The 25,105-nt window shown below is 39.8% G+C and overlaps 1 protein-coding gene across 2 annotated transcripts in view; it reads left to right on the plus strand.

The window, feature by feature from the left end:
- GOLM2 (golgi membrane protein 2) overlaps positions 1 to 25,105 on the plus strand; it is an 88,505-nt gene that overhangs the window by 53,381 nt on the left and 10,019 nt on the right. For both annotated transcript variants that reach the window (XM_005212214.5, NM_001081737.2), the window contains exons 7-8: positions 13,063 to 13,161; positions 14,101 to 14,271. In XM_005212214.5, coding sequence (XP_005212271.1) covers positions 13,063 to 13,161; positions 14,101 to 14,271 — 270 coding nt within the window. The remainder of the gene's footprint in view (positions 1 to 13,062; positions 13,162 to 14,100; positions 14,272 to 25,105) is intronic.

Below are 25,105 nucleotides of genomic sequence, written 5' to 3' on the forward strand. Positions count from 1 at the left end.
TTCTGAAGGCTGTCTTTTCACCTTGCTAATAGTTTCCTTTGATGTGCAGAAGCTTTTAAGTTTAATTAGGTCCCATTTGTTTATTTTTGCTTTTATTTCCAATATTCTTGGAGGTGGGTCATAGAGGATCCTGCTGTGATGTATGTCAGAGAGTGTTTTGCCTATGTTCTCCTCTAGGAGTTTTATAGTTTCTGGTCTTACGTTGAGATCTTTAATCCATTTTGAGTTTATTTTTGTATATGGTGTTAGAAAGTGTTCTAGTTTCATTCTTTTACAAGTGGTTGACCAGATTTCCCAGCACCACTTGTTAAAGAGATTGTCTTTAATCCATTGTATATTCTTGCCTCCTTTGTCAAAGATAAGGTGTCCATATGTGCGTGGATTTATCTCTGGGCTTTCTATTTTGTTCCATTGATCTATATTTCTGTCTTTGTGCCAATACCATACTGTCTTGATAACTGTGGCTTTGTAGTAGAGCCTGAAGTCAGGTAGGTTGATTCCTCCAGTTCCATTTTTCTTTCTCAAGATCGCTTTGGCTATTCGAGGTTTTTTGTATTTCCATACAAATTGTGAAATTATTTGTTCTAGCTCTGTGAAGAATACTGTTGGTAGCTTGATAGGGATTGCATTGAATCTATAAATTGCTTTGGGTAGTATACTCATTTTCACTATATTGATTCTTCCAATCCATGAACATGGTATATTTCTCCATCTATTAGTGTCCTCTTTGATTTCTTTCACCAGTGTTTTATAGTTTTCTATATATAGGTCTTTAGTTTCTTTAGGTAGATATATTCCTAAGTATTTTATTCTTTCCGTTGCAATGGTGAATGGAATTGTTTCCTTAATTTCTCTTTCTGTTTTCTCATTATTAGTGTATAGGAATGCAAGGGATTTCTGTGTGTTGATTTTATATCCTGCAACTTTACTGTAATCATTGATTAGTTCTAGTAATTTTCTGGTGGAGTCTTTAGGGTTTTCTATGTAGAGGATCATGTCATCTGCAAATAGTGAGAGTTTTACTTCTTCTTTGATCTCTACTTTGAAAGTAGGACTTGTAGCATCTCATTTGAATGTGTCTGATGCTCAGTGAAGACCCTGCACTGTGGCTGGCTCAGAGATCCGGTTGGCTCCAAGCACTCCTTGACCTCTGTTAGTTTTTGTTCAGCTCTCAACCATGCAGCAGGCACTGTATGTTAGGTCTGATAGAGTTTCACACTGTGTAGTCACGGCCCAGGCCTTGGTCAGAGACCCAAGGGGAGTATCCCTGCAGATTTCTGTCCCTGTCTCACCGCTCACCACTCCTTTCTCTATAGTGTTTTGTCCTACAAATTCCAGCCACCTCAGCAACCCAGTTTGCCTCCTCTACTTACTGAGACTGTTCACCTCATGTATACCCCTTCTTTCAAGGATTGGTTTTATGCTGCTGGTTGTCCAGTGCCTGAAAACAGTAGGCTTATCTATTTTGTCTATATTAAGAATTGTTCAGGATGTGAGAGAGGATAAGTCCAATACTAGTTATTATGTCATGGGTAGCAGTAGAAATTCATATTCAGTTCAGTTCAGTCGCTCAGTCGTGTCCGACTCTTTGCGACCCCATGAACCGCAGCACACCAGGCCTCCCTGTCCATCACCAACTTCCAGAGTCCACCCAAACCCACGTCCATTGAGTCAGTGATGGCATCCAACCATCTCATCCTCTGTCGTCCCCTTCTCCTCCTGCCCTCAATCTTTCCCAGCATCAGGGTCTTTTCCAATGAGTCAGCTCTTCCCATCAGGTAGCCAAAGTATTGGAGTTTCAGCTTCAACATCAGTCCTTCCAATGAACACCCAGGACTGATCTCCTTTAGGATGGACTGGTTGGCTCTCCTTGCAGTCCAAGGGACTCTCAAGAGTCTTCTCCAACACTACAGTTCAAAAGCATCAATTCTTCTGCACTCAGCTGTCTTTATAGTCCAACTCTCACATCCATACATGACCATAGCCTTGACTAGATGGACCTTTGTTGACAACATGATGTCTCTGCTTTTTAATATGCTGTCTAGGTTGGTCATAACTTTCCTTCCAAGGAGTAAGCATCTTTTAATTTCATGGCCACAGTCACCATCTGCAGTGATTTTGGAGTCCAAAAAAATAAAGTCTGACACTGTTTCCACTGTTTCCCCATCTATTTGCCATGAATTGATGGGACTGGATGCCATGATCTTCGTTTTCTGAATGTTGAGCTTTAAGCCAACTTTTTCACTGTCCTTTTTCACTTTCATCAAGAGGCTATTTAGTTCCTCTTCACTTCCTGCCATAAGGGTGGTGTCATCTGCATATCTGAGGTTATTGATATTTCTCCCAGCAGTCTTGATTCCAGCTTGTGCTTCTTCCAGCCCAGCATTCCTCATGATGTACTCTGTATAGAAGTTAAATAAGCAGGGTGACAATTTACAGCCTTGACGTACTCCTTTTCCTATTTGGAACCAGTTTGTTGTTCTATGTCCAGTTCTAACTGTTGCTTCCTGACCTGCATACAGGTTTCTCAAGAGGCAGGTCAGGTGGTCTGGTATTCCCATCTCTTTCAGAATTTTCCATAGTTTATGGTGATCCACACAGTCTAAGGCTTTAGCATAGTCAATAAAGCAGAAATAGATGTTTTTCTGGAACTGTCTTCCTTTTTCCATGATCCAGTGGATGTTGGCAATTTGATCTCTGGTTCCTCTGCTTTTCTAAAACCAGCTTGAACATCTGGAAGTTCACAGTTCATGTATTGCTGAAGCCTGGCTTGGAGAATTTTAAGCATTACCTTACTAGTGTGTAAGATGAGTGCAATTGTGTGGTAGTTTGAGCACTCTTTGGCATTGCCTTTCTTTGGGATTGGAATGAAAACTGACCTTTTCCAGTCCTGTGGCCACTGCTGAGTTTTCCAAATTTGCTGGCATATTGAGTGTAGCACTTTCACAGCATCATTTTTCAGGATTTGAAATGGCTCTACTGGAATTCCGTCACCTCCACTAGCTTTGTTCGTAGTGATGGTTCCTAAGGCTCACTTGACTTCACATTCCAGGATGTCTGGCTCTAGGTCAGTGATCACACCATCGTGATTATCTGGGTCATGAAGATCTTTTTTGTACAATTCTTCTGTGTATTCTTGCCACCTCTTCTTAATATCGTCTGCTTCTGTTAGGTCCATACCATTTCTGTCCTTTACTGTGCTCATCTTTGCATGAAATGTTCCCTTGGTATATCTAATTTTCCTGAAGAGATCTCTAGTCTTTCCCATTCTGTTGTTTTCCTCTATTTCTTTGCATTGATTGCTGAGGAAGGCTTTCTTATCTCTCCTTGCTATTCTTTGGAACTCTGCATTCAAATGGGTATATCTTTCCTTTTCTCTTTTGCTTTTTGCTTTTCTTTTCACAGCTATTTGTAAGGCTTCCTCAGACAGCCATTTTGCTTTTTTGCATCTATTTTTTCTTGGGACTGGTCTTGATCCTTGTCTCCTGTACAATGTCATGAACCTCCATCCATAGTTCATCAGACACTCTGTCTGTTAGATCTAGCCCCTTAAATCTATTTCTCCCTTCCACTGTATCGTCATAAGGGGTTTGATTTAGGTCATACCTGAATGGTCTAGTGGTTTTTGCTACTTTCTTCAGTTAAAGTCTGAATTTGGCGATAAGGAGTTCATGATCTGAGCCACAGTCAGCTCCTGGTCTTGTTTTTGCTGACTGTAGAGAGCTTCTCCATCTTTGTCTGACTATAATCAATTTGATTTCGGTGTTGACCATCTGGTGATGTCCAAGTGTAGAGTCTTCTCTTGTGTTGTTGGAAGAGGGTGCTTGCTATGACCAGTGCGTTCTCTTGGCAGAACTCTATTAGCCTTTGCCCTGCTTCATTCTGTAGTCCAAGGCCAAATTTGCCTGTTACTCCAGGTGTTTCTTGACTTCCTACTTTTGCATTCCAGTCCCCTATAATGAAAAGGACATATTTTTTGGGTGTTAGTTCTAAAAAGTCTTGTAGGTCTTCGTAGAGCTGTTCAACTTCAGCTTCTTCAGCGTTACTGGTCGGGGCATAGACTTGGATTACTGTGATATTGAATGATTTGCCTTGGAAACGAACAGAGATCATTCTGTCGTTTTTGAGATTGAAATTCATATTACTTTTTAAAATTGTATAAATGGATTTTTCAATGTGAAAGAATTTCAGTTCATAGGCCAGGTCTGCAGAGCCATATGAGAACATCATTTTATTAGTCTCTGTAGACATGTACGTATGTTTCTTAGAGGGCTGAGATGGCCTCACTGGCCAATATTTCAGCAGTTATAGGCATGTTATATCTGTTCATGTACAGAGAACAAGATAAGGATGTTACATCAGTGTTTTGTATTTAATGTTCATGCTTCAGAATTACTATTTTAATGGGTAATTATTGATCAGAGTTTCTTGAAGTTCCAAAAACATTACTATAAGTAAACATTCATCAAGATTCCTAAGTGTATGCAAGCTATGTAATCAGCAGGTCAATAATTTGGTTAGGGATGATAGTTTTACATTTAAATGTTTTTGTTTCCTTCAACTTGAATCTCGAATTCTTTTTTTCATTTTAATGATAAAGCTTAACTTTGACAACTCTAAATACTTAGCATATGTTGAACACCTATTTTCTAGGCATCTGTCATAATATACTAGCAAATACTCTGACTTATCCTTCACTTTAATCATGTAGGGCAAATAGCATTATTCCTTTTTTTCAGATGAAACCTCAAGCTTTAAGAAACTAGGCACTTGAGTCTTACAGTTAATAAATTATAGAGCCATGATTTGAACCCTGGTCTAACTCCAGAGCCCATGCTTTTTATGCTTCTTTTATTCTCTTAGTTGTGCAACAGAACCACCTTTGGAACCATTAATAGATACGACTTCCTGGGTCCCATCCCTGTATTCAGTATATTCAGGGTTGTTGTATTAGTTACTCAGTCGTGTCCAACTCTTTTGCGACTCCATGGACTGTAGCCCACCAGGCTCCTCTGTCCATGGGATTTCCCAGGCAAGAATCCTGGAGGGGGTTGCCATTTCCTTCTCCAGGGGATCTTCCCAACCCAGGGATCCAACTCGCGTCTTCTGCACTGGTAGGCAGATTCTCTGCCCCTGAGCCGCGGGGACGCCCGTGTCAGGGTGATCGCTGTAACACTGTGGTGTTGCTAGAGCTGAGCTCCACTGCCTCCTAGCGCCCTTCCTCCTGCGGAGTCACAGGCACTGGCCTGTGAAGCCTGTCAGTCAGGAGACGAGAAAGATTGTTGCTCTGCCATTGAAATAAGAAAATGAGAGTGAAAAGCAAAGCCAGTTTCTTTTTGACTCTCCCAGTAGAGGCTGCAGCTGAGAGCTAGCAGAGAAGTCGAGGAGGATTAACCCTAAACTTCCTGTTAATTTTTTTTTCCTATTCCTATTTGGGCTTCCCTGGTGGCTCAGAGGTTAAAGTGTCTGCCTGCAATGTGGGAGACCTGGGTTCGATCCCTGGGTTGGGAAGATCCCCTGGAGAAGGAAATGGCAACTCACTCCAGGATTCTTGCCTGGAGAACCCCATGGACAGAGAAGCCTGGTGGGCTACAGTCCATGGGGTTGCAAAGAGTCAGACACGACTGAGCGACTTCACTTACTTACTTGGTAAGCTTATCAGCCAGGTTCTCCAGAAATGACTGCTTTGAATTTTTAAGTCAAGTAGGAGGTGTGTCTCATCTCTGCTGTCCTGAGTTTCCGTCCCTCATCTGTGAAAGGCACTACCTGCCTCACGTGGCTCTGAGAGCGACATGAGATTAGAGCCTGATTCACACTAAGCTTTCAGAAAATGGGAGCTACTCTTGTCATAAGTAGTAGTGCTGTTGCTTCCCTTGAAATTGCCATTTCATCCCAGCCCTCAGTCCCTGCTCCCCTATCTGACGTTTGTTTACTGTTCTGGGCTCTGATGCGGGCCCTGCTCTCCTCTCTGCCTTCGTTGCTGTGCTTTCCTCTCAGGGCTTTCCCTGCGTTTCCTCAGAGCTGCTGCACATGCTTCTGTCTCAGGACCTCTGTACTTGCTGATCTCTGCTTGAGATAGTCTTCACATTTCACTCCCACCTCTGCCCAAAGAGGTCTTCAGAAATGCCTCCCCTGACCAAGCATCTAAAATAGAACATCCACTACTCTTTTTTAAAAAATTAATGAATTTATTTTAATTGGAGGCTAATTACTTTACCGTATTGTGGTGGTTTTTGCCGTACGTTGATGTGAATCACCCACAGGTGCATGTGTCCCCCGTCCTGAACGCCCCTCCTCCCCCCCGCACCCCGTCTTGCGGTTGTCCAGAGCGCCGGTTTTGAGCGTCCTGCTTCAGGCATAGAACTTGCACTGGTCATCGATTTTGCACATGGTAATATACATGTTTCGGTGCTTTCTCTCAGATCATCGCACCGTCGCTGTCTCCCACAGAGTCCAGAAGTCTGTTCTTTGCATCTGTGTGTCTTTTGCTGCCTTGCATATAGGGTCGTCATTACATATCCCTTTATCACATGTCCCTATTTTACTTCATGCATAACATTTTTACTCTGACATTTGCATTATCTATTGCTATAGATACTTATTAATTCATTTGTTGTTTTATAACTTGGTCTGTTTTGTCTACCACTAAGTCATTCCAGCTCTTCTACAACCCCATGGACTGTAGCCAGCCAGGGTCCTCTGTCCATGGGATTTCCCAGGCAAGAATACTGAAGTGGGTTGCCATTTCCTTCTCCAGGGGATCTTCCTAACCCAGGGATTGAACCTGCATCTTCTGCATTGGTAGGGGGATTCTTTACCACTGAGCCACCAGGGAGACCCTGCATATAGTAGACACTTAATAACTATTGTTGAATGATTGAATTTCCAAATCAATAGCTCTCCTTTATTAAAAAAAATACAAAACCCAGTATCATAGTGGTAGGATAAAAGCTATCTGCTCTAGGGGCTTTGTATCCTGTCTTTATGGTTAAACAAGTTTTATCATTTTTATGTTGTTCAGTCACTCAGTCATGTCTGACTCTTTGTGACCCCATGGACTGCAGCATGCCAGGCTCCCCTCCCTTCACCATCTCCTGGAGTTTGCTTAAACTCATCTCCACTGAGTCGGTGATGCCATCCAACCATCTCATCCTCTGTTGTCCCCTTCTCGTCCTGCCTTCAGTCTTTCCCAGCATCAGGGTCTTTTGCAGTGAGTCAGCTCTTCAAATCAGGTGGTCAAAATATTAGAACTTCAGCCTCAGCATCAGTCCCTCCAATAAATATTCAGGACTGATTTCCTTTAGGATGGACTGGTTTGATCTCCCTTCAGTCCAAGGGACTCTCAAGAGTCTTTTCCAACACCACAGTTCAAAAGCATCAGTTCTTTGGTGCTCAGTCTTCTTTATAGTCCAACTTTCACATCCATACGTGACTACTGGAAAAACCATAGCTTTGACTAGACGGACCTTTGTGGGCAGAGTAATGCCTCTGCTTTTGAATACGCTATGTAGGTTGGTCATAGCTTTCCTTCCAAGGAGTAAGTGTCCTAGTCCATGGCTGCGTCACCGTCTGCAGTGACTTTGGAGCCCAGAAGTAGTTTGTCACCATTTCCACTGTTTCCTCCTCTCTTTGCCATGCAGTGAAGGGACTGGATGCCATGATCTTAGTTCTTTGAATGTTGAGTATTAAGCCAACTGTTTCCACTCTCCTCTTTCACTTTCATCAAGAGGCTGTTTAGTTCCTCTTTGCTTCTGTTTATCTTTGGTAATCTTCCTTGATAATGGTCTTCTCAGTGATGTATATTTAGCAGTGTAGTAATGGCATTACCTGGTGGCAGCAGTGCTCTCTTGCCTTCTGTATTTTCCCCTGGCTCTTTGTGGTCCCCTGTGGAGAGGTCCTGGGTAAAATACATCGTAATATATGAAGTGAAGTAAAAGTCGCTCAGTCGTGTCTGACTCTGCCACCCCATACCATACAGTCCGTGGAATTCTCCAGGCCAGAATACTGGAGTGGGTAGCCGTTCCCTTCTCCAAGGATCGTAATGTACAAATAACTTTAATATTATATGTAATTCTTTTCAGTCTTTCAATGTCTGATTTTTTCCCCATACTTTAGCTCACATTTATTTCAAGCTCACATTTATTTAGTTTTTCTTAATTTTTTAAAGAAGTGCACATAGTCATCAACCTAGTGCTTAGTGGGAGTGAACTCGCTCAGTCGTGTCTGACTCTTTGTGACCCCATGGACCATAGCCTACCAGGCTTCTCCATCCATGGGATTTTCCAAGCAAGAATACCAGAGTGGGTTGCCATTTCCTTCTCCAGGGGATCTTCCCAATCCAGGGATTGAACCTGGGTCTCCTGTATTGCAGGCAGACGCTTTATCCTCTGAGCCACCAGGGAAGCTAAGAATTTACTCTATCTAGTTACAAGAATGCTCACCATAAAATTATTCATCATGATAAATTTAAAACCATATAAATGTTACAGATAAGCTTATTAGGTCAGTAAATGTGTTCTGTCCATAAACTGTGGTGTATAGTCCTGGACAAATGCTGCTGACTGGTCTAACTAGCGTCTGACCATGCTTGCTTTTGGCCGCACTGTGTAGCTTGTGCGGTCTTAGTTCCCCAACCAGGGACTGACCCTGGGCCCTCGGCAGTGGAAGTGTGGAGTCCTGGCTACTGGGCTGCCAGGGAATTCCCAATATATCTATGATTTTTTTTTTTCATGAAAAAAAGCAGGTTACAAGGGAGCAAGTACAATAGAATCTCATTTTTGTGATTACAATTAGATACTTGTATATGTGTAGAAAAAATATCTGAAACTCTATACAAAACTGCAGAGCAAGATTAGTAGTCCAGGTCCACTAGTAATTTTTTGGATCTTCACTTTTTTTTGGTACCACTAACTGTAGCTATTAGTTCTGGCTCCTGGGAAAGCCTCTATCTTGTCTTGGGTGTAAATAAATCACCTTTCCCCTAAAAAAAGCAAGACTAGAGTGTTTTTTTGAAGGAACTTTTCTAGGAGAGCAAAAAAAGTCAAAGCAAAAGCATAGAACCCAAAGTATTTACAGAACGCACATTACTTTTTCCTCAGTAGTAAAAAGTCTGTCCACCAATTAGCTTACTGATGCAGATGGCCCTGTGAAGTACTGTGGCAATCCTTGACCCAGATCTTTCAAGTCAAACCTGTGAAGTTGGAAGTTTTGATTCAGTACTATGATACCATTTAGGAATGCTATAGAAGAAATTGAGATGGCACAGAAAAATATGTATAAAATATTAAACAACCCAATTATAAAATAGTATATTTAATAGTATCATAATTTTAAGGTATATTGTGTAATGTACAGGAAAAAACTAAACAGATAATCTTGAAAGGGTAGCAGTGCTTATCTTTAAGTGGGGGAATTGCAGCTCATTTTACATCTCTTCCTGCTTCTCTACTTTTCTGAACTTTTATGGAAATGTAGTATTCGCATCACACTCACAAGGCTCCATAGGACCACAGTTGTGTCCTTGGACTCCTCGTCGATGGAGCCACCCTGCCCGGGATTGTGTGCTGCCTACACTCTGGTCGTGTGAACCCTCCGATAGAGGGCCGTGGATAAAGAGAACTCAGGGACTTGAGCGTGGGGTAGGGGTGTCCTGAGCTAGTCCCCCGCGGATACCGAGGGATGACTGTGTGGTTTCTAGTACAGACAAGCCATGTTTTAGTGTGCTTAGCTTTACTGCACTTCACAGATTGTGTTTTTTACAAATTGAATGTTTGTGGCAACCCTGTGTCAAGCAAATCTGTGAGTGCCATTTTCCCGACAGCATTTGCTCACTTCATGTCTCTGTGTCGCATTTTGGTAACTCTTGCAATATTTCAAACCCTGTACCAGCAAAAAGATTACAACTTGCTCAAGGCTCAGGTAACGGTTAATGTTTTTTAGCAATGAAGTGTTTTAAAATTAAGGTGTGTAAATAAATAAATTAAAAAAAAAATGCCAACAAAAATAAATAAAATTAAGGTGTGTACATTGATTTTTTTAGACATAACACAACTGAACATTTAATAGACTACTGTATCATGTAAACATAGCTTTTATACGTCCTAGGAAACCAAAAAACTGCATGTGACTCGCTTTATTGCTGTAATCGCTTTATTGCAGTGGTGTGGAGGTGAACAGGCAGTACCCGCAGATACGCCTGTCTATCGGTTCTGAACACTGGCGGATGGGGATGGTGTATAAAGGCTGGGTTTTGTTTTTGGGCTGCGCTGCACCGCAGAGTTGCCCAACCAGGTATCAAATCCATATGTAAAGGCTCTTTTGAATCCAGCTCTTTCTACCTATGTAAATTTGCATAGTTTCTCCTCCAAATAGTCAGCTTGCTCTTGAGCAGGAGGGATTATTGCATAACCTAAGAACATGTAACATGTATGATCACTTCTTGTTTAATCTTGAAAGTACCTCTTTTGTCTTTGTTTTATATAGTACTGAGGCCAGCTGGGGTCCAGCACTGATCGACAGATTTGCAGATTGTGACTGACTCCTCCTCCCAGTATATCTACTAGATGCTTAGTGTCCTCAGAGGCAGTTAGCAAGTCAAAATTGTGTTGTTAGGCCTTCAAAGTACTGCTCTTTAAAGGTGTCAGCTGCTCAGTTGCCTTATGTACAGATGTGGGTGTTGAGCATTGCAGCTGGGAATACAAACAAGGAAAGGGCAGCCAGTGAGATACAGAAAACCTCAGCTTTCTGTAACTTTGAATGGGTTGCTGTATTAGGGTGCATTTTAAGCTTCTTGGGCCCTTAAATTTGGAAATCTATATAATAATAAATACACAATAAATAATGAAAAAAATGATGAAATACAGTCACTGAAACAAACTTTGAGGATTATAAAAATAACCCAAGCATACTAGATGGGATTGACAAGGCAGTGGTGTATTAACAAATAATGTCCAAATTGCAGTTGCTTAAAGCAATAAAGTTTTGTTTATGTAAATGTTCACTTTGCAGTCTGATGCAGGTTGGATGACTCTCGTTGCAGCTCTCCTCCAAGCTATGTCTCCTTACATTATTTGATGCCACCATTTTCGTAGGTAGCCTCCTAATTTGTGGCAGAAGGGAAGAGAGATTGTAGTTGATTTGCACAGGAGATTTTATTGGCACACTTAGAAGAGGCACATTCAATTTCACTTACGTTCTCATGACTGGAACCCAGTTTCATGGCCCGTAACCATAAGGAAGGCTAATCTTCCTCTATGCCTAGGAAAAATATAATGAAATAGGGTCATGAAGCATCGTATCTGCCACACCAAAGTTTTAGAAGAATAAAATGGGCCATAACTGTATCTTATAGATCAGTTCAGTTCAGTCTCTCAGTCGTGTCCGACTCTTTGCGATCCCATGGACTACAGCACGCCAGAACTCCCTGTCCATCACCAGCTCCCGGAGTTTACCCAAACTAATGTCCATTGAGTCGGTGATGCCATCCAACCATCTCATCCTCTGTCATCCCCTTCTCTTCCCACCTTCAGTCTTTCCCAGCATTGGTGTCTTTTCCAATGAGTCAGTTCTTCGCATCAGGTGGCCAAAGTATTGGAGTTTTGGCTTCAACATCAGTTCCTCCAATAAACATTTTGGACTGATTTCCTTTAGGATTGACTGGTTTGATCTCCTTGCAGTCCAAGGGACTCTCAAGAGTCTTCTCTAGCACCACAGTTCAAAAGCATCAATTCTTCGGCGCACAGCCTTCTTTATGGTCTAACTCTCACATCCATACATGACTACTGGAAAAACCATAGCTTTGACTAGACAGAGCTTTGTCGGCAAAGTAATGTCTCTGCTTTTTAATATGCTGTCTAGGTTGGTCATAACTTTCCTTCCAAGGAGTAAGCATCTTTTAATTTCATGGCTGCAGTCACCATCTGCAGTGATTTTGGAGCCCAAGAAAATAAAGTCTGTCACTGTTTCCCCATCTGTTTTCCATCAAGTGATGGGACCAGATGCCATGATCTTAGTTTTCTGAATGTTGAGTTTTAAGCCAACTTTTTCACTCTCCTCTTTCACTTTAATCAAGAGGCTCTATTTCTTCGCTTTCTGCTATAAGGGTGGTGTCATCTGCATATCTGAGGTTATTGATATTTCTCCCAACAGTCTCGATTCCAGCTTGTGCTTCATCCAGCCCAGCATTTCACATGATGTACTCAGCATATAAGTTAAATAAGCAGGCTGACAATATACAGCCTTGACGTACTCCTTTCCCAATTTGGAACCAGTCTGTTGTTCCATGTCCAGTTCTAATTGTTGCTTCTTGAACTGCATACAGCTTTCTCAGGAGGCAGGTCAGGTGGTCTGGTACTCCCATCTCTTTCAGAATTTTCCACAGTTTATTGTGATCCACACAGTCAAAGGCTTTGGTGTAGTCAATAAGCAGAAGTAGATGGTTTTTTGGAACTCTCTTGCTTTCTCAATGATCCAACAGATGTTGGCAATTTGGTCTCTTGTTCCTCTGCCTTTCCTAAGTCCAGCTTGAACGTCTGGGTGTTCATAGATGACTTTCAGTTCTCCCCTCTTTATCTGTTTCCCTTCTCTGTAGTTTTCATCTTGTTCTCTGCCTTTCTGTCACATTAAGCTGCCCAAGGTTGTGGTGCAATGAGTGAAAATTAACCTGTTTGCCTGTTGCCTTCATTTCTTACAGGAGAAGAGAATCCCAACAAGTTTTCACTATATCTGAAGAGACTCATTTATTTATTCATTCATCAAATTTTAATTGAGCTCCTGTTATATGCCAGGCACTATTCTAGGTATTGAGAAGGTAGTGGTGAACAAGACAGATTTCCTGTCTTGTATTCTGGTCAGATTTATTGATCACCAAAATCTGTTATGGATGGTACAATATTCCAATTAGTAACCATAAATTGTTAATATACCAACTATAAGGATTACAAAATTAGAATAAGCATCATAGGATTAATGCAGTGTAAATACATTCATGGTGGTTGGTTTTATAAACCATAATATTACTGGGAATAATATGGATCTCTCTCTTTTTTTTTTTTTTTCTTTTAGCTTTAAAGAAACCCCCTGTTTCCTTTTCTCAATATGAAAGTCATCAAGTAATCTCCCATCTTCCAACTGGACAACCTCTCTCCCCAAATATGGTTCCAGGTATGAAGTCTTATTCTTAAAATTCCATTTGAAAATCAGTGTACTGGTTACATATTGTTATATAGGGAATAAAACATGTCATTCAGGAGCACAGTGAAGTATCATTCATTCTTCTAGTTAACATTATGTATTGTCAAATGACTGATAAAAGCTCAGGGAGAAATCATTATAAAATTAACTTTGTCTAATGGACTATTAAGAGCAGAAGAGTTGTCTGTCCTGCCGCTCTGGACTGCCTTCCCTTTCAACACTCCTGGTGTGCGTGCATGTACCTTCTTCAGAATGTGTTCAAGCGTGTCTCCCAGAGGCCTTCTAAAGTTAAGAGATCCATCTATATTCAGCTCCCTACTCTCTACTTTTCTATTTGTTTTCTACTGAATACTTAGTTTTACAGGAATGTTCCCCTAAAATGAGAATTGATATGAATAAAATTCATTGTAATAAAGATCTAAATCAATTATTTGATGAGTTAAAAAGAGAAGTGAAGGAAAGAAAAGATATATCCAGGAGATACTAATAAGAATCAGGAGTGTGTCACTGTGTAGATGAAAATGGCTTTGAGAATAGAAGTTCTAAAAGCCTTATGGATTTTGGAGATTTCTGACAGCTATTTGGAATTTGGAGGGAAGATACAGATATCGCTGCCTTTCCGTTGGTCCCTGAGGTCTCAGAGAGTGAGTGACTGAGAAACAATGTATACAGTTGGCGAATGAGTTTATAATCAGCACTAAAGATTTCTACCTGGGAATGGTCAGTAAACATCACACAACTAAAATCACATTGGTTATAAGCTTTGATTAAAGAAATAAAATAAAGCTTAAAAAAAAAAAACCTACCTGCTAACCCAGTATCAGATAACAGTGTGTCTTACTTTTCTCAAGTAGGTCTTATGAAATTTTTATGCAAAATATGACCTTAATTTGATTATTTTTGCCTTAGATTCTCATATAAACCACAATGGAAACTCTAGAACTTCAAAACAGAATCCTTCCAATCCTCTTCAGCGTTTAATTCCAGGCCCTAACTTGGAGAATGAACCCAGAATTCAAGCAGAAGTTCTAAAGCAGGCTACTAAGGATCGAGCTGGTGATTTCCATAAATTGAAGCAAAGTAAGAATCAGTTGATAAGTATTATGCTGAAAAGATTTCTTTAAATATATTTATTTACAAGGCTCAATTTGCATCTTCATTATTATAATCTCTAACAAATGAATATATAGTAAAGTTTTACACATATAAAGAGAAAGTATAATGGTGGTAAAATTTTAAAGAAAAGTAGATTTTACATATTCTAAAGAACACATTCAAAAGCTTCTTTTGTTCTCCATTAAAAATAAATTTAGGTGAGTTGATTTTTTAAAATGCTATCAGTTCTTACGAATGTGAAAATTTTTTGAGAAGTGAGAAAAGATAATATTTTGTTAAACTAGTAAATGAAACTTTGATTAGAAGAGAGGGAAGATCAAGATTTGAAAAATGGGTTCTGGAAGTAATAAAGACTGCGTGGTAGAAGGCTCAGTGCTGCTTGCTTTTCCGTTCCTTCCAGTTGCAATTTGCTTCATTTAGGTTTTAGGAGGGAATTGAAAAAAAATGGAACAGATTCATAGTACTGGGTAATAAGGTTTGACTGCTTAATTGTTTCAGAGATATTGATTATGATAAGTGGAAATATCTGTTTATTTGCATAACCCTCTAATTGGTAGATTTTCAAGTTGTAGAAGAAAACATTTTGGTAGTTGACAGAATTAGGAACCGGCCGGCTCTCCTAAACTGTACTTTGCACTGCCTCTGCTGTTTAAACCTCCCTGCCTCAACTCCTGAACACACAGAATGTCTGGGAGCTCCACTTTGCTTTTGTTTACTTGTAAGGACGGCTTCCATGGCAGCAGCTCTTCAGAGCAGCGTTTAGGCGTTTACTCGTGCACGGGTTGTTTGTATGGTGAGATCTGCACAGAGTTATATTTTAAAATCGGTCTTATGACAATTATTCGTATTTCTGCATCTATATGAACATATAGTTTATTTACATTTAATTGATTTTCCTTCCTTGATGTTTTAAAGCCTATCCATGTACCTTGACTGAAATACTATGTAAAACTGTTTGTGTTTACAAGGATATGGCTAATACTTTAAATACAGTGAAAAAATATTTCCTCCAAATCTTGTTGGAGGATTGGCTTCAAAACTTTTTAGCTCAACAAAAAGATGTGTATGGTAAGGTCAGAATCTTACTAAGATAAAATATCTTAATTTGATCACTTAAGATTTTCTTCTACTTACAGTTTATTCTGTAAAAATTGTTATCACTCTCTTACCTCCCAACCAGTCTTTGGGTAGATGTGACTGGAAAATTACTACTTTCTACAAGTTTTTTTCTTGGCCATGTTATGTGGCATGCAGGTTCCTAGTTCGCCGAACAGGGATCAAACCCATGCCCATCCCATGCCCCCTGCAGTGGAAGCACAGAGTCCTAACCTCTGGACTGCCAGGGAATTCCCTACAATTCCTTTTTAAAAGAGTTTTAAAATCTTATTCTGAATTCTTTTCAATATATACACAGAGAGTTGAAATCAGTGTGAGCACTGTTTTGTGATTTACTTTGACATTATTTCTTACATGTGTTTTAACTTACTAAATGGTTATGTAGTTGTCATTAAAATATATATATACACATACATATACACATAAAGATATATACATATATTCCATTGTATTTAGGTAATAATAATAGTTCATCTTGCTCTGCTCTTTAATTGATTTTTAAATTAGTTCATAGTGTCTGACGTTAGCAGTCATGACTATGATTATCTTTTATTTCAAATTATTTCCTGCTTCTACTCTGAGTGTTCTTTTATAAGTATAATCTCCTGACTGAATTTGCAAAGTACTTGACTAACTTTATAGCTCCTGTTACAAATTGCCAGATTGTTCTCTAGAACAGTTTCACAGTGTCACTAGAGATGTTTACCCAGGTAATCACGATGGTGTGATCACTGACCTAGAGCCAGACATCCTGGAATGTGAAGTCAAGTGGGCCTTAGAAAGCATCACTACGAACAAAGCTAGTGGAGGTGATGGAATTCCAGTTGAGCTATTCCAAATCCTGAAAGATGATGCTGTGAAAGTGCTGCACTCAATATGCCAGCAAATCTGGAAAACTCAGCAATGGCCACAGGACTGGAAAAGGTCAGTTTTCATTCCAATCCCAAAGAAAGGCAATGCCAAAGAATGCTCAAACTACCACACAATTGCACTCATCTCACACGCTAGTAAAGTAAAGCTCAAAATTCTCCAAGCCAGGCTTCAGCAATACGTGAACCGTGAACTTCCTGATGTTCAAGCTGGTTTTAGAAAAGGCAGAGGAACCAGAGATCAAATTGCCAACATCCACTGGATCATGGAAAAAGCAAGAGTTCCAGAAAAACATCTATTTCTGCTTTATTGACTATGTCAAAGCCTTTGACTGTGTGGATCACAATAAACTGGGAAATTCTGAAAGAGATGGGAATACCAGACCACCTGACCTGCCTCTTGAGAAATTTGTATGCAGGTCAGGAAGCAACAGTTAGAACTGGACATGGAACAACAGACTGGTTCCAAATAGGAAAAGAAGTACGTCAAGGCTGTATATTGTCACCCTGTTTATTTAACTTATATGCAGAGTACATCATGAGAAGCGCTGGACTGGAAGAAACACAAGCTGGAATCAAGATTTCCGGGAGAAATATCAATAACCTTAGATATGCAGATGACACCACCCTTATGGCAGAAAGTGAAGAGGAACTAAAAAGCCTCTTGATGAAAGTGAGAGCAGAGAGTGAAAAAGTTGGCTTTCATTCAGAAAACGAAGATCATGGCATCCAGTCCCACCACTTCATGGGAAATAGATGGGGAAACAGTGGAAACAGTGTCAGACTTTATTTTTCTGGGCTCCAAAACCACTGCAGATGGTGACTGCAGCCATGAAATTAACAGGCGCTTACTCCTTGGAAGGAAAGTTATGACCAACCTAGATAGCACATTCAAAAGCAGAGACATTACTTTGCCAACAAAGGTCCGTCTAGTCAAGGCTATGGTTTTTCCTGTGGTCATGTATGGATGTGAGAGTTGGACTGTGAAGAAGGCTGAGCGCCGAAGAATTGATGCTTTTGAACTGTGGTGTTGGAGAAGACTCTTGAGAGTCCCTTGGACTGCAAGGAGATCCAACCAGTCCATTCTGAAGGAGATCAGCCCTGGGATTTCTTTGGAAGGAACGATGCTAAAGCTGAAACTCCATTACTTTGGCCACCTCATGCGAAGAGTTGACTCATTGGAAAAGACTCTGATGCTGGAGGGATTGGGGGCAGGAGGAGAAGGGGACGCCAGAGGATGAGATGGCTGGATGGCATCACTGACTCGATGGACACGAGTCTGAGTGAACTCCGGGAGTTGGTGATGGACAGGGAGGCCTGGTGTGCTGTGGTTCATGGGGTCACAAAGAGTCGGACACGACTGAGCAACTGATCTGATTTGAAAATTCACCAGAGTGCACAATTCAGTGGTATTTAGTACAGTCGTAAAGTTGTACAGTCATCATGACTGCTTTCTAGTTCCAGAAAGTGCCCATTGATACAGAAGAGAGCCTGCGCCCATTACACAGTCACTCCCCTTTTGCTGACACCCACTGTCCTTGGCAACAACTGACCTTATTTCTGACTATGGATTCACCTATCCTGGATATTTCATGTAAATGCAGTCATGCAGTATGTAGCCTTTTTTGTCTGGCTTCTTTTTCTTAGCATAATGTTTTCCAGGCTCAGTCACGTGATCCTTTGTCCCTCTGACGGCTGGCTGTCGTCAGTTGTATGAATGCAGTCTGTTTGTCCCTCAGCCATAGATGGCATTTGGATCGTTCCCACGTTTTGGCTGTTGTGACTAGTGTTGCTCTGAACATTTATTTACAAGTTTTTGTTGAACACTCGTTTTCCATTTCTTAAAGTGTTGTTACATACATAGGTGTAGAATCGCTCCGTTATCAGTAATTCTATGCTGAGCTTTATGAGGAACTGCCAGACTGTTTTCCACGGCAGCTGCACCATTTTACAGTTCCTCAGCAATGCTCGAGAGGTCCAGTTTCTCGACATCCTTGTCAGCTCTTAATATTTTCCATTATCGTTGTTTTCACGTTGCCATCCTAGCACGTGTGAAGTCGTATCTCACTGTGACTTTCCTTTGCGTTTCCCTAGTGACTGATGACAGTGATCATTGTTTCATATATTTGTTGGCCATTTGTATATCCTATTTGGAGAAATGTCTATTCAAGTCCTTTTTAAAATTGGGTTGTTTTCTTTGCTGTTGAGTTTTAAGCATTATTTATATGTTCTGGATACTAGATCCTTTATCAGATATATGATTTGCAAATGCTTTTGCCCATTCTAGTGTTTGCCTTTTCACACTTTGATAGTCCTGCAATGCACGAAGTGTTAATTTTGATGGAGTCCAATACATCTATTTTTCTTTTGTGGTTCATGCTTTTGGTGTCGTGTCTAAGAAATCTTTGCCAAATCACAGGTCATGTTTTCTTCTAAGGACTGTATAGTTTTTGGTCTTTTTTTTGACTTGAGGTACAGTTGACTTACCATGTTCTGTTAGTTTCAGGTGTACAACGTGATGACTCAGCGTTTGTACACATTGCAAAACGGTCACCACAGCACTGGTTTCCGCTTTCATATGTAGGTTTTTTGGTGTATTTTAAGTTAATGTTTATATATGGCGTGAGGTAAGGATCCAGTTATACTCTGTATACGGGTATCCCAGCACTATTTGTTGAAGAGACCGTCTTTCTCCATTGAGCAGTCTTGGCATTCTTGTCAAAACTCAGCTGATGACACATGTTTGGGTTTGTTCTGGACTTGCAGTTCCGTCCCACTGATCCCGGCTGCCAGCACACTGTTGTGATCACTGTCACTTTGTAGCAAGTTTTGCAATTGGGAAGTGTGAGTTTTCCAACTTTGCCCTTCATTATAAGATTATTCTGACTTTTGGAATCTCTGACAATCCCATCTGAATTTTAGGATCTGCTTGTTTATTTCTACTAAAGAGACAGTTAGGATTTTAATAGGAATTGTATGAAATCTGTAGATTGCTTTGGGGAGGATTGTCTTCTGAACAATATTAGGTCTATTAATCCATGAAGATACGATGTCTTTCCATTAATTTAGGGTATCTTAATTTTTTTCAGCAATTTTTGTAGTTTTCAGTGACAAATCTTGTGCCTCCTTGGTTAAATTTATTCCTAAGCATTGTATTCTTTTTTATGTTACTGTAAATCAAGTTCTCTTAATTTCCTTTTCAGATTGTTTATTGTTAATGCATAGAAATATGACTGATTTTTTTTTTCCTTTGGCTTTTGGTTTTAAAATTTTTAATGCAAATTTCTAAGAATATGCTAATATTTGGGTTCATTTCAAAGATTTAGAATGTATTTTATTTTCACTCTTTTAGAATAATAGGTATGAATTATTGTTTTTAAATATACTATTAAAAATTTTTTTAATTAAATATACTATAAAATATACCTATGTCATATATATTAATGTATATAAACATACTTATTAGCATATATAAAGATCCTTAAGTCAATATTTTGAATATGATTCAAAAATTTTATGAGTATTTTACATCAAATACACTTTTTCTTTTTGCTTTTGTCCTGCCTTCAGCCATTTCTCCTATGTCCCCACCGCAGCCTCTGCCAACTATCAATCTGTTCTTTGTATTATGATTTTTATTTTTGTTTGTTTTACTTTTTTTTTTAGATTCTATGTAGAAGAAAGATTATATGGTACTTAGTGATTATATATGGTGCTTACTGAGATTATATGGTACTTACTCTCGCCTGGAAAATCCCATGGATGGAGGAGCCTGGTGGGCTGCAGTCCATGGGGTCGCTGAGGGTTGGACATGACTGAGCGACTTCACTTTGACTTTTCACTTTCACGCATTGGAGAAGGAAATGGCAACCCATTCCAGTGCTCTTGCCTGGAGAATCCCAGGGACGGGGAGCCTGGCGGCTGCCGTCTATGGGATCACACAGAGTCGGACTCGACTGAGCAACTCAGCAGCAGCAGCAGCAGCGCTGATTGACTTGGCATAATGCCATCAAGCTTCAATCATGTTGCAGATGACAAGATTTCATTCTTTCTTATGGTTGAATAATATTTCATCACACATGTATACCACACTCTCTTTATCCATTCATTCACCCATGGACGCTTGGGTTGTCCCCGTGTCTTGGCTCTTGTAAATAATGCTAATGCAGCATGGAGGTACTTGTATCTTTTCAAGTTTGTGTTTTCATTTTCTTCAGATAAATACCCAAAATGGAATTGCTGGATCATAGAATATTTTTTTAATTTTTGGGAACCTCCGTAATGTTTTCTATGAAGCCACAGGGGTAGCACTAGTTCACTTTCCCACCAGGAGTGCTTAGGGTTCCCTTTCCTCCACATTTCTCCAATTATGACTGATTTTTGTTTGTTGATCTTGTATCCTACAACTTAGCTGAATTTAACACAGCAGGTTTTTATTTGTGTATATTCAAGCATATCCATCTTGACTTATGAGAATCATTTCTTTTATAGAAAATCATCTATCTTATTTGGCCATATGTATACTACTAAATTTTCGCTTTTTTTTTTTTTTAACCACTAGTGGATTATTTGATCTCTTTGGAATATGCTGTGCTGTGGTAAGTCGCTTCGGTGTCTTGACTGTTTGTGACCCCCCCAGGCTCTTCTGTCCAGGCAAGAACACTGGAGTGGGTTGCCGTGCCCTCCTCCAGGGGATCTGCCCCGCCCAGAAATCACACCCGCGTCTCTAATGTCTCCCGCTTTGGCAGGGAGCAGCTTTACCACTGGCGCCACCTGGGAAGCCTGAGCTTGTGTCTAGCACTCGGAAACAGATGGTCTGAGAAGATGCAGGCACTGACAAGCAAAAGACTTTATTGGAAAGAGGAGCTCAAGCAGAGAGCAGCAGGGTAAGGGAGCCCAGGAGAAGTGCTCTGCCACGTGGTTCTTAGTCTCAGGTTTTAGGTGGTACTGTTAGCTTTCTAGTTATTTCTGGCTGATGATCTTGCCCATGCCCATATTTGGTCTGATCCAGGGCCTTTCCTGATGGCGCGTGCATCTTTCAGTCAAGCTGGTTTCTAGCAGGAGGGTTTCTGGAAGGTTGGCAGGACATAGTATAAACTGGTTGTCACCTCCCTTCTCTTGGCCGCTCCCCAAATCTTCCGGTTAGTCTTCGGTTATTGGACCTTCTGGTGGTGAGACTGCTCGTGCCAGCTGTTATCACCATGCCTGGCCACGGTGGGTGGTTTTGGTGAACGGTTTCCTAACAGATCATTCAGTTCAGTTCAGTGGCTCAGTCATGTCTGATTCTTTGCGACCCCATGAATCGAAGCACGCCAGGCCTCCCTGTCCATCACCAACTCCCAGAGTTCACTCAGACTCATGTCCATCAGGTCAGTGATGCCATTCAACCATCTCATCCTCTGTCGTCCCCTTCTCCTCCTGCCCTCAATCTTTCCCAGCATCAGGGTCTTTTCAGATGAGTCAGCTCTTCACATCAGGTGGCCAAAGTATTAAGGAAATTCAGCATGTATTTGTTAAAAACAGCAAGCTCTAAGCAAACTAGGATTAGAAGGTAATTTCCTTAATCTGATAGAGTATCTGCCAAGATCCTGTCACAAACATCATACTTCAGGGTGAATTGTCAGAAACTTTCCTCTGAAATCCAGAAGACTAGGATAACCACTGTCGTCACTTGTGTCCAGCTTTTCACAGTAGGTCCTGCTCAACAAAACAAAGTACAAGAAAGGAAAATAAACAGTACAGAGATGAGAAAGGAAGAAATAAAACTGATAAGCCAATATTAAGATGATTTTATATGTAGAAAATTCAAAAACAGTATGTAAATTATTAAATATATTTAGCAAAGTTATTAGATATGGGATTAAAAGTTAATTGCATTTTTATATGTCAGCAGTAAACATATAAAATGAAAATTTTACAAAGAAACTTTTTAAGATTTTTGTAAGTTATTTTTTAAAAAAATTCCCACCTAACAAAAACAAACGTTCACCATAAATCACTTTGTTGGGATAAATGTGTCCAATCACACTGGAATAGCATGGCTCGAGGGCTCAGAAGCTATCTCCCAGAGTCAAGGCGAGAGCCGGTGCTGAAGACAGGACTTTCTCTGGAATGCACCGTGAGGTAGGTGTAGGAAGCCCCTGAAAATCTCTGACTTCACAGGTCTTCCATAATTATTCCCAATTTGCTTATCCAAACTTCCTCTACTTTCTAATTTAAATCCAGTCAAATTAGTCTCTTTACTGTCTCTTGAATACTCTGTCTTCATTCTTCCTTATTTGAATGCTCCTTTCTTTCTTTCTGTCACAGTATAATATATTTGCCTCTTTCGAGGTGAACATGATAACCATTACACTACAGAAACCTGATTGCCTCTTTTTTTGAAACCTTCCTTTCTAGCTCTTAACTCACATTGATTTCTTCTTGTATAACTTTTTGTAAGTATATTGCCCGATAATTATATAATTTATACATTTATACAAATTAATACATTTATATGGAGAAGGCAGTGGCATCCCACTCCAGTATTCTTGCCTGGAGAATCCCACGGACAGAGGAGCCTGGTAGGCTATAGTCCATGGGGCGGCTAAAAGTCGGACACGACTGAGCGACTTCACTTTCACTTGACTGGCAAGTAGCGAGTTTATGCCCTTAACTCTGTTTTTTTTCCCTCTCTTGTTGTTTATCATACTGTATATATGATAAGATGAATTACTATTGTGGTCATACATTCTTGTTATTAATTTTCTTATTATCTCTTGAGTGTTACTGTAGTTGTATGAAAATTTTATGAGTGAATTCAAGCTAGTCAGAACATCAAACACCTTTAAAATAAAAAGAGAGAAGAGACTTTGTGAATTGTCCTGTTGGAATATTATAATAGGAGCAGGTTGACCAATTCTTTGATTAATATGCCATGTTTGATAATATTACTTAAATTAATCTTATTTTGCAATAACCTTTTAGACTAATTTTTGGTCTCTATTTCATAATTCTGATTAAAAAATGAAAATATTTTCTTGGAGGAAACCTTGAGAAACTCACTTGGTAACTACCAGGTTAAAATGTTTATGTATTTAAAACAGCAATTTCACATTACATAAAGATGATTTAAGTGCTCCAGGCATTTTGTCCATAATATTACATATTAAGAAAAACAAAATATAGTTTTCTGTAAATCTCTCTTTTTTCCTTCTTAGGTTGGCATCTTTTATTTTATCATTAGAGAAAGAGATAATAATAGATACCAGATTTTTCTTTTTTGCATCACTTCCATTAGAAGACAGGTTGTCTTTCTCACAAAGAGCATCGTTTCTCACGGTACTCTTTTTTCCTTCTTAACTCTTGTATATCCATCTATTTTCTCTCCCTCTCTTTTGATCAGTGTACGTGTTTTTTGTATATGCCCAGCTCTATTCTGGAATAGATTTAAGATGATCGTCTGTGCCCTCCTGGTAGCCCCCTTTACTTCAGTTTCCTGCTGTAAACTGCTCCCCTCAAAAACCTATGAGTATGATTTGTTCTTTAACTGTGTTTAGTTAAAAGAAAAATTGATTGACTCTTTTTATTTGCTGTATAGCTGTTACAGTATTATATTATTTTCACATGTACAACATGCTAATCCAAAATTTTTATAGATTATACTCCATTTGAAATTCTCATAAAACGTTGGCTGTATCCCCTGTGGCGGACAGCATGCCCTCGTGGCGTATTCACTGCACTCGTGACAGTCCGTACTTCTTAGCCCCTGTCTTGTACTCCCCTCTGCGCTGCCCCCCTGGCGGCCACTCATTTGCTCTCTGTGTCTGTGCGTCTGTTTCTGTTCTCTCATATTCTTTAGTTTGTTCTGATTCCTAGATTCCACATATAAGTGATAACACAGAGTATGTATCTTTCTCTGACTTATTTCACGAAGCACAATGTCCTCCAGGGCCATCCATGTTGTCGCAAATGGCAAAAATCCCTTCCTTTTTATAGTTAAGTATATATCTTATATATACACCACATCTGCTTTATCCATTTATCCTTTGACGGACACTTAGTTGCTTCCATATCATGACTACTGTAAATAATACTGCTATGAACATTAGGCTCCATATATCTTTTTGACTCAGTGTTTGCGTTTTCCTCAGATACACACCCAAGAGTGAAACTGCTGGATCATGTGGCCATTCTGTTTTTAGTTGTTTATGGAACTTCCATGGTGGCTGCACCAATCTACAGTCCCATCAGCAGTGTGCAAGGATCCCTTTTTCTCCACACCCTTTCCAGCCTTTATTATTTATAGGCTTCTTATGATAGCCATTCTGATCAGTGTGAGATGACACCTCATTGTGGTTTTGATTTGCATTTCCCTAATTAGCATTGTTGAGCATCTCTTCATGTGCCTGTTGGCCATCTGTATGTGTTCGGAAAAATGTTTATTCAGTTCATTTTTTAATCAGGTTGTTTGTGGTTTTGATATTGAGTTATAGAAGCTGTTTACGTATTTTGGATATTTTCTGATTGACTCTCTATTCAGCAGTTAGAAATATATTGGCCTGATGACATGGTGAGCCATCTGTGGAATTGACCAATACCTCCATAATTCTTTCTGTTTGAACTTAACCTTACTTTCCAAGCAGAGGAAGTTTGTCTCATTGCAATGTGAATTTTAAAAATATAATTCCCCAAATTTTAAACCTATCACAGAGTTTTTATAATTTCTAAAAATCTTAAATCATCAGTAAGTTAATGATATCCATATTTTGGGGATCGGAATAAAATTTACTTTTATGCTACTTAAATTTAATGTCAGAGTTTAACTTGTGTTT

This window comes from Bos taurus, chromosome 10 (assembly GCF_002263795.3).
Source record: "Bos taurus isolate L1 Dominette 01449 registration number 42190680 breed Hereford chromosome 10, ARS-UCD2.0, whole genome shotgun sequence".
Taxonomy (NCBI): domain Eukaryota; kingdom Metazoa; phylum Chordata; class Mammalia; order Artiodactyla; family Bovidae; genus Bos; species Bos taurus.